The 10334-nt window shown below is 46.7% G+C and overlaps 1 protein-coding gene across 1 annotated transcript; it reads left to right on the top strand.

The window, feature by feature from the left end:
* Positions 1 to 1268: 1268 nt before the first annotated feature.
* On the top strand, positions 1269 to 10234 carry DAZAP2 (DAZ associated protein 2). Its single transcript, XM_081899051.1, has 4 exons — positions 1269 to 1439; positions 4455 to 4576; positions 6681 to 6923; positions 8759 to 10234. The coding sequence occupies exons 1-4, from the start codon at positions 1427 to 1429 to the stop codon at positions 8882 to 8884; spliced, it is 504 nt and encodes a 167-aa protein (XP_081755177.1). The 5' UTR covers positions 1269 to 1426; the 3' UTR covers positions 8885 to 10234.
* Positions 10235 to 10334: the final 100 nt, after the last annotated feature.

Genomic DNA, 10334 nt, shown 5'->3' with positions numbered 1-10334 from the left:
AACTATACGGACCTTTGTCGCCAAGGTGATGTCTCTGCTTTTAAAGATGCTGTCTAGATTTGTCATCACCTTTCTCCCAAGAAGCAAATGTCTTTTAATTTTGTGACTGCTGTCACCATCTGCAGTGATCATGGAACCCAAGAAAGTAAAATCTCTCACTGCCTCCATTTCTTCCCATTCTATTTGCCAGGAGGTGATGGGACCAGTGGCCATCATCTTCATTTTTTTGATGTTGAGCTTCAAACCATATTTTGCGCTCTCCTCTTTCACCCTCATTAAAAGGTTCTTTAATTCCTCCTCACTTTCTGCCGTCAAGGTTGTGTCATCTGCATATCTGAGGTTGTTGATATTTCTTCCGGCAATCTTAATTCTGGCTAGGGATTCATCCAGCCCAGCCTTTCACATGATGAATTCTGCATACAAGTTAAATAAACAGGGAGATAATATACAGCCTTGTCATACTCCTTTCCCAATTTTGAACCAATCAATTGTTCCATATCCAGTTCTAACTGTAGTTTCTTGTCCAACATAGAGATTTCTCAGGAGACAGATGAGGTGATCAGGCACTCCCATTTCTTTAAGAACTTGCCATAGTTTTGCACAGTCAATGAAGCAGAAGTAGGTGTTTTTCTGGAATTCTCTGGCTTTCTCCATAATCCAGCGCATGTTTGCAATTTGGTCTCTGGTTCCTCTGCCCCTTCGAAATCCAGCTTGCACTTCTAAGAGTTCTCGGTCCACATACTGCTTAAGCCTGACATGTAGAATTTTGAGCATAACCTTGCTAGCGTGTGAAATAAGTGCAATTGTGAGGTACCCCGTGCTTTTTTTCTGGGGGTACGCATACCCCTAAACATTTTGTGAATCTGTTTGGCCTCATTGAGGGGCAGTATTTCAATATGAGTAGGAAAATGAGAGTACCCCTGAACATTTTTTTAAGGGAAAAAAGCACTGCCAATTCCCTTTTAAAATGCGTTGGAGATGTGGGGTGGTTATTGGGTTGTTTTTATTTTTATTAAGTATTTTGTGTTGTTATGCTGTAACCGCCCAGAGACCTGCGGGTAGAGGGTGGTCTACAAATAATAATAATAATAATAATAATAAAAAAAACAACAACTGCCAATCGCCTCCACCACCTGTCCCGCCCGCCCGCCTCTCTGCCTCTACACCTTCTGCAGGGCCAAAGGCCACGCCCCCTCGCCGTTATGGCCACGCCCCCTCGCCCCCTGCGCTTCCTCCCTGGCGGCAGCGCTGCGGAGTGACGTCACGCGCTCGAACGTAACCCCTCTCATCGGGGCTGCAGCGACGACGACGACAACAACAAGGAAGTGATTGAGCGAGAAGAACCGCCGCCGCTGCCTCCGCCGCCCAAGCCGACAGTCGCCGCAATCCCCCCGCAGCTGACCGAGCCGCCTTTCCCGCCGCCATCATGAACAGCAAAGGCAAGAGGCTGCCCGCGACCCCTCCCGCTCCTCCCCCCGCAACCCCGCCCGAGTCTCCTCAGCGCGCTGCGAGGCGCTGCTCCTTTAAGGCTGGCGCCGCAGTCCCGTTATCTGCGGGCCTAGCCCGTAACTGGCGGCAGTCCTGGCCAATGGGAAGCCTCGGAAAGGCCTGTGTGGAGGGGCGAAGGGGTGGGGGAAGGGCGGATGTTAGGTTGCTATGACGCAACCCTCCTGGCCAGAAAGTTAACCCTGTGGCTGCCGCGTGGGGGGTAAAGATGGGGGGGGGGAGGCGGTTCGTGGGCAGAAAGAGCCCTCCGTTCCCCTTCGAGATCTGCGCTGTGGGAACACGGGGAGGAGTCACGTGGCCCCTTGGCAGCTCGCAGGCGCAGTGCTGCGGGGGCACCCGGGCTCCCCCGGGCCGGGTCTCCCTTCCATCAGGCCCGCGTGAAAAGCTTGGGAACTGGAGCGCTGGAAGCCAGAGATGAAGGGAGGAAGGGAGAGATTGGATGCCGGGGTTGGGGGGGGGGAGGTGGGTCGCGTGGCGGTGGGGAAGCCCCCGTGGGAATTAGGTGGTTGGGGGGGGGGGAAGCGATCTTCCCTTTTTTGCACAGCGGATCTGGACTGCAAGGAGAAGGTGCTGGGTGTTTGCATGTCGGCTGTTGCTGCCTGCAAACACGTACCCAAGGTCCCAAGCACCCAATCGCATCCTGGTGTTCCAGGATTATTACCCAGCATATTCAGTGGCTTGGATTTCCCTCCCTCCAAACAGGCACAACTATATTAAAATGCGCGTGAACGTTTGTTGATAAGTGTTTTTCATAGAATTGTAGAGATGGAAAAGGGAGCGCAGGGGTCATCCAGACAATGCAGGACAACACTGGGGCTCAAACCCACGGCCCTGAGATTGAGAATCTCATGCTCCATCCGCTGAGCTATCGGGGTGCATGGACTGGTAAACATTTCTCAAAACGCAGTTATGGGCCCAATAGGATCACCACTAACCAGGCAGGTGGTTTGTGATGCTGTTCTTGTAAATGTCTGGGTCATAAGGTGAGGTAGGGCAGTGAATTGAGGAAGGCCGGAAAAGTGAACAGGAAAAAATTGTACCAGATCCTTAGGAAGAAGCTGGCAGGAGAAGGTAGCAGAGGAAGCTGCACCTGTAGTCTGATTAAGACTGGACAGGAATAAACTGACCATTAACACTAATCACAAGATGTAGTGTATTTGTATTGTATTGTACTGTTTATTTTTTTTGTAGTGTTTAAATTGTTGGAAAAGTAATAAATATTATTTTTTTTTAAAAAAAGACTAATCACAAGATTTGAGTGTCTCCTGCTGAGACGGACACTACAGTGGTACCTCAGGTTAAGTACTTAATTCATTCCGGAGGGCTGTTCTTAACCTGAAGCATCACTTTAGCTAATGGGGCCTCCTGCTGCCGCTGCGCTGCTGGAGCAAAATTTATGTTCTCATCCCGAAGCAAAGTTCTTAACCCGAGGTACTATTCCTGGGTTAGCAGAGTCTGTAACTTGAAGCATATGTAACCTGAAGTGTATGTAACCCAAGGTACCACTGTAATCCCATTTTTTGTTCCATAGTGAATATCGCCCTGCATTTTTGCTTTGCTACTCTCCACCTTTATGACAGGTGTAATGCCAATAAAACGTATTTTACTTGACTTGACAAGCAAATTCTGGCCAGTCAGTGCATTTGGAATTAAGCCCAAGTTCAGTGTGTTGCTCACTGTAAAGTGAGTACATTTACATGCAGCCTACATGGGATGGACTATGTGGTAAATCATGTCGTCCAAGCTGTGACCTAAATGGGTATTTTGATCTGTATTTCAATATCTCCCACTCAATAGTACCTGTTCAGCCTGTTTTGGGGGAAATCTCCAAGCAAGGGAAATCAATATTATTCACTTAATTCATTCATATACCACTTTTCTGTCAATGTGGTCTACAGTTGAAATTACTAATATATAGTTATATATATAGAGAGAGAGAGAGAATGACAAAACCAGAATAATATTGGGTCATTGGTGGTCTCTCAGAAGCTGATGATATGAGCTCCCTGTCCTGGGATTTTCTCTTTGTGTCCTTTTCTTGTGCAGCCTGGGAGCTGAAGCATTAAGAAAAGCTTGGGGGAAGCCAGCATAAGTGCCCTCTATGTGTTGCTGGGCTCCAGCTCCCATTGTCCTTGGCCCCTGGTAATGCTGGGAGGAATTGCCACAACATCTGGAGAACATCATGTTGACTACTTCTGCTATAGATCAGCTTGACTCTCTTCAATTTTCAGAACAATCTGATTGCTTGAGCATTCTGGCCCACACCAACGCTATCCAGTTTCTATAGATACCTACAAAGTTTCAAGTATAAGCTAACCCCTTGTAGTTGAAATTCTGCATGCTGCTTACCTAGCAGATATTTGTAACAGGTTGAACGGCCTAACTTTATGACGAGGTGTAAAAAGCAGGCCATCCCTGCTGTGGAAAGAAATATGGGTTGGGACTGTATGAAATGGGCAAAGTAATCTCATTGGAGGAGATACTTGATTAGACCACCAATGATGGATTTCAGTGTTTCACTGTTAAATCAGTTTAATAGATGAAAATGGGTTTGGTGTCTGTAGGAAGAATGATTAAGCTGTCCTTCTCTTGCTATCTTCTGAAAGATACTTATGGTCCCCATGAGATGGCACCATCAATTTTTTTTAAAAAAATAATTATTGACTACTTTTGGTCTTAAGCCTGGTAGGAGAGCAGGTTTGAATGACATCAGCCGAGCATCCTTCATTCATTCCTCATTTTCTAGGTAGCTTCCTGCAGATGCAATTTTCTAGGAGATGTTTTGTTGTCTTTAGACCTTCTGCTGTTTAGGTATCTCTCTTCTTTCAGGTCTGTTTTCTTTCTTTCAGATAAGGCTTCCAGAAGAGAGTGTTTCCCTGACCTCACATGCTTCCTGTTCTTTTGCAGCAAGAACCGTTGTGCTAACATTGATTAACTTTTCCTCTTAGGTCAATATCCTACACAGCCTTCCTACGCGGTTCAGCCTCTTGGTAATCCATCAGTCTTCCCACAGACCATACAGCTTCCTCAGGCTCCACCTTACACCGAGGCCCCTCCAGCTTACTCTGAAGTACGTACCTTGTTCTCCTTTTATAAGAATGTAAGACTAGGCCTGCAGAATCAGACCAAAGGCATTTCCCCACTAATAAAGATAACAGTACTGATTAGTAATGATGGCGGGGATGGAGTTGCTGCTTACAGTAGTATATTATCAACTAACTCGCCCATTGTGGCATTTTTAACTTCAAATATAGACTTTCCAAGCCCTGCCTTAGCCACATGCAAACGTTTGCATGTCTGGATGCTTCATCATGATCCTGGGTCCTGCATGGCAACAGAGACAACTTGCTTTCAAACTTTGTGTCAACACCTGTTGATCTCATAAGGGGTCGTAGTATGCCCATAACATGCCACTGTGGCAACGAAGATTTGATATGGCACCATTCTCATAAGGCTCTTGCTGAGCTTAGTGCCTTTGCTATGCCTAACCAGCTTTGAATTGTGTAGCACATGGTGACTCAGCTTCCAACGACAATAGTTTACAGAGAACACATTATACCAGTGTTGTAGTTCCCTTCTGCCTTCTGAGTACACCTCAAGGTTGTTGCAATTTATTTCTCCCTTTTAAAAATCTTTTATCAAACCCTTCCCCACAGAAGTGGAGTACCTGATTGTGCTGGACTACAGTTCCCATAATCCTTGACCATTGGCTATGCTGGTGGGGATGATGGGAGTTGAGAGTCCATCTGCATCTTTACCAGCTGAGTCCCAAGTTGCCTAAGATACTGCCTCATTTATTCTGTCCCACAATACCCCCCACTCTTGGGTTTATCATTCATGTACCAAGGACCGCAAGAGGACCGAGAGATGTGAAGAGACCTTCTCACAGGCTGGTCCAAAATCTTGCATCTCTCTTCTCTTGGGGACTTATTTGGGGATAAGCATCTTTTGGAAATCTTTTATGGCTAGCTATTAGCTGCCAGGGTTAAGGTAGCAATGATGGTGGATTTTAGATGAACTGTTATACCAGCTTTTAATTTCATCATAGCTGAATGTATTTGTGTGTGTTTGTGTGTTTACCTACTTTTATTCAGGATGGGCTAGGGCCAATCTTTGTATTTTTAAAATAGATAATGGAAATCTATATGCACAACATTTTAGTGAGTAACTCAAGCAAAGAAGGCAGGTTTTCACCCTGAGCTTGCAGTCAAATTTTAAACTGTGGAGGTGGTGAAGGAGGGTTTTAGAAGCAAGAGGTTGCTGTGGCTTACACTCTTGACCTCTTAAAACAGGCACCAGGCATCAACATTCAATGCTGGCTACTACTGCCAGTTGTTCAGATATTAATTGATGGCTCCTTCTGTTTTGATGGAGTAGCCCTGTTCCAAAATGGGAAGGGGAGGTAGGCAGGTCAGTTGGCGGTAGAGTAATTTCTAGGCATGTTTGCTTACAGTCTTGGGCTTGATCCCCAAATTTAGAAGAGTGGCCTCCATGGCTGGGAAGGAGTTTTGCCTTAAATCAGGCATGCCCAACCTGCGGCCCTCCAGATGTTTTGGCCTACAGCTCCCATGATCCCTAGCTAACAGGACCAGTGGTCAGGGATGATGGGAATTGCAGTCCAAACCATCTGGAGGGCCGAAGGTTGGGGATGACTGCCTTAAATTCTAGGGAGCTGCTGTGATTCAGTGTGTCCCATGGATTTATGTTTTCCCCTACATGTTATTATTGAGCTTTTTTTAGGGGAGGGTTGGCCAAAGTTGTTGAGCATTTTTTTTGGGGGGGGGTGTTAACAGAAGTTGTTGAGCTTTTGGGGGGGGGTTGACCAAAGGCATTACCTGAGAAGACACACCTGCGGTCTACCTGTTGGACATGCCATGATGGATAAGCACCAGGTGCTACAAACAAACAGGCCGAGACTGTCAGCCTTACATCTCTTGCTTGCGAGTTTGCCAGTAGCACCTGGCTGTCTCCTTCTAGAAATAAAATGCTGCGGGCTTAATGGTCTGTTTTAGCAAGTCATTTTGTATGTTCTTAAATTCATAAAGTGCATTTCTGTTGTCAGTGGCAATAAGCCACTTTTTTCTAAGTTTGATGTGCTGAGGTGTAAGGTTTCTGATTAAGGAGCCTTGGAATAAGAAACCTTTTCTGTTCTCTCTCTCCCTCTCTCCCTGCAGCTCTACCGCCCAAGTTTTGTGCACCCCGGAGCTGCCACTGTACCTACCATGTCTGCAGCTTACCCTGGTGCCTCCCTGTATCTTCCTATGGCTCAATCCATGGCTATGGGTCCAATGGGCTCTTCAGTTCCCCTGGCATTTTACCCGGTGGGCCCTGTCTATCCTCCTGGGTCCACTGTTCTTGTTGAAGGGGGCTTCGATGCGGGAGCACGGTTTGCAACTGGTGCCCCTGCAAATATTCCTGTAAGTAGGGGGCGAAGTAGAGTGATTGCATCTTCCTTGTTTTTAAAATAGTCTGGGAAAGGGGGCGGGTGCTTAAAAATTATGTCAGGGATTGTTTATTACTGGAGAACCTGGTATGCAAACTAAGCAAATACCTGTAGTGGTAACGCAGCAGAGGAATCGGCAGCGTTTCTTTATTGAAATAATGAACAGCTCTGCAGGGATTATAAGGTCTTTCAGCCATAAGCTTCACTCTGGGTGTAAATTGTGGAAGACAAGCCATGAGATCAGCCAGAGAAAACACCAAACAACCTGAATTTCCTGAGCTTCTCTAAAGTTTAGTGAGAACATAAGGTACAGGGACCCCTGACCATTAGGTCCAGTCGTGGCCGACTCTGGGTTTGCGGTGCTCATCTCGCTTTATTGGCCGAGGGAGCCGGCATACAGCTTCCGGGTCGTGTGGCCAGCATGACTAAGCCGCTTCTGGCGAACCAGAGCAGCACACGGAAACGCCGTTTAATTCCCCCCCGGAGCGATACCTATTTATCTACTTGCACTTTGACGTGCTTTCGAACTGCTAGGTGGGCAGGAGCAGGGACCGAGCAACAGGAGCTCACCCCGTCACGGGGATTTGAACCGCCGACCTTCTGATCGGCAAGTCCTAGGCTCTGTGGTTTAATCCACAGCGCCACCCGCGTCCCTTAGTGAGAACCCCCTTTTCTTCTGGAAAGCCCAGCTTTGCAGAAGTTAGGTTTTGCAAAATCATCGGGGAGAGGGGAAGGCCGTAGGCTGGATCTTTGGGGGGCTTGTTGGCTTCAGAGCAGTCCATGGAGCTCTTCTGCTCTGTGCAGCTCTCCTGCTGCCTTGCCTTTCTAGGCCATGCCTTTTTAAAAAAATTGTACGGAAATAAATCTGCGCTGCATTTTGTCTGCCAATGCACAGCATGTTGCCGTTCGTTTTCCGCAGCTGACTGCTGCTGGCTGCAGAAACAGCCGAAGCGGATGGGCAAGCATATAGTCCCACCACAGGTACCGCTGTGTGGTCTGCAATTGTAAATCACTGCTGGTATGTGGAGGCAGGGACAACTTGCTCAGCGAATGACAGAATCCCAGGCTCAGTCCATGACATCTCAGCTAAAAGGGTCTTTTGAGTAGGGCTGGGAAGGCGTCTCTGCCCCAGACCTGGGTGGAGTTCTGCCAGTTGACAGTTCCTAGCTCTGAGCTAGATGGATCAACGGTCTTGCATGGTTGAGGGCAACTTTATAGGATCATTTGTGCAGAACAGTCTGCATCATTCACTGTTATTAAGCATTAGTAAAGTTAAAGGGACCCCTGACCATTAGGTCCAGTCCTGGCCGACTCTGGGGTTGCGGTTCTCATCTTGCTTTATTGGCCAAGAGAGCCGGCGTTCAGCTTCCGGGTCATGTGGTCAGCATGACTAAGCCTCTTCTGGTGAACCAGAACAGCACACGGAAACGCCGTTTACCTTCCCGCTGGAGTGGTACCTATTTATCTACTTGCACTTTGAACTGCTAGGTTGGCAGGAGCTGGGACCGAGCAACGGGAGCTCACCCCGTCGCGGGGATTCGAACCGCCGACCTTCTGATCGGCAAGTCCTAGGCTCTGTGGTTTAACCCACAGCGCCACCTGCATTACATTGCTGTAATACTGCCTTTTTAGCACGCAGCCCACAGACTGGGTGTGGTTTGGATGCCATGTTGCCCAGCCTCCCAAATTCTTGTTTAAACCCTGGTTTTTGGAGCCCTGCTTGGCAGCCCATGGACAGCCTGCTTGCTTGTTGCACCTTCTATATGCTTTCCCACCCCCCGTTAACAGGTTGCTGTTTTTCTCTTCCAGCCCCCGCCTCCCGGCTGCCCCCCCAACGCGGCCCAGCTGGCTGTTATGCAGGGCGCCAACGTTCTAGTGACGCAACGGAAGGGCAACTTCTACATGGGAGGCTCTGATGGCGGCTACACCATCTAGTGAAAGAAGGGGGGGGCTACATTGGTGTAAAGGAACGACATCACATACTGTCAGCACTTCTCACAATGTAACCGCTTTAGTCGTATTAACCTGGAGTTGCAGTTTAGACACATGATGATGCGGGGTGTCTTCCTGGTGCCCTGTCCCTTCAGGCACTTTTTTCTTTTTAAAAATTAAAAAAAGCAAACTTTAAATACAAAAACCATGCAATGGTAGGAGTGCCTCTCTCAAACTTTGGGCGTTAAATTGTGAAATGAACGCGAGCTGAGCTGCCCCACAGATTTCCCTTTTAATTCCAGTGGAGAGTGATTTCACTGCAGCACTCTCTCTCTCTTTCGGCTTTTATTAATCAACTATATATAAAACCAGGGGGTGGGGTGGGGGTGGTGAGAAAGGGACGGGAGGGGGGGAGAAATGGAAGTCTGGAAGAAAGCCTAGCTTCCAAGTATCATATAAAGCTTGCAGATAATGCCTGTTGCCAATGAATAGGATTAAGATAATGCATTCTCTTTCCTCTTCCATAGAATCAGTGGTGCTGGGGAGAAAGGTAGCCAGATAGAATTCCTTTGGGAGGGAGGGCATCGATGGCAGATGCCTATTCGAGAAGCAGGACTGGTGGGCTAAGTTCTCAGTTTCAGAACCCTCCAACCAGTTCCTTCTCCTCACTTTCGCTCTCTGTTCCTTTGCTAGGAAGGTATGCAGCTAGAGTGTTGGCCCGAGATGTTCTTTTTCTACACTCTTAAGTGATCTTGGACTCCTTTGCACATTAAGATTCTAACTGAAGCCATGTTTTGGTGCCAGAAACACAACATTTCATTAAATGCTTCCTGTACTTTTCAAAATAAAAATGGAAATGAGAGCTGAAAATGAAACAATTTTTTTTTAAGGGAAAAAAAAGCAACCCGGTGTATTGATAACAAAACTGTATGGAATGTTATTCAGGCTAGAGAGACGAGAAGGTCTGTTGGATGTCCATCAGCATGCCAAGGTGCTGGCTTTGATGGGTTGGCTTTTTGTTTTGTTTTAGATTCAAACTTTACAAAGTGGCTTGGGTACAATGAAGTCTTATTAGAGTTAAGAAGAATATTTCAGGGATCCTCAATCTTTTTTTGTTGTTGTTTGCTTTTGTTTTTATGAATTAAAAAAATTATCAGATTTGGTGAATATATTTTATCTTAATTTTCTGTGTGTTGTATGTGTCATGGTCAACCATACAGCTGACTGTTAATGAAAGGTTGGGATTCTAGGTCTCTGTAAACACTGTGGTGCACTTAACTTGTGGACTTTTTATACTAAAAACAAGTAGAATAAAGGCTATTTTGAAAATTTGAATAAAGTGACAAAGTTGAATTTAGCCTCTTAAATTCCTGTCCATCAAAACACCGTAACATTTAAAATCTGTTTTGCCTTTATTTGTTTCTCTGCGCACTGTAACTGGTCAGTGTGAAAC

Source organism: Podarcis melisellensis (genome assembly GCF_964234715.1).
Source record: "Podarcis melisellensis genome assembly, chromosome: 2".
Taxonomy (NCBI): Eukaryota; Metazoa; Chordata; class Lepidosauria; order Squamata; family Lacertidae; genus Podarcis; species Podarcis melisellensis.
The sequence above is the reverse complement of the archived record's forward strand: the minus strand, read 5'-3'. Positions and strand labels throughout refer to the sequence as shown.

Coding starts and splice junctions, on each gene's coding strand:
- DAZAP2 (XM_081899051.1), top strand. Junction 4,577..6,680: donor CCCCTCCAGCTTACTCTGAA/GTACGTACCTTG, acceptor CTCTCCCTGCAG/CTCTACCGCCCAAGTTTTGT. Junction 6,924..8,758: donor GTGCCCCTGCAAATATTCCT/GTAAGTAGGGGG, acceptor TTTCTCTTCCAG/CCCCCGCCTCCCGGCTGCCC.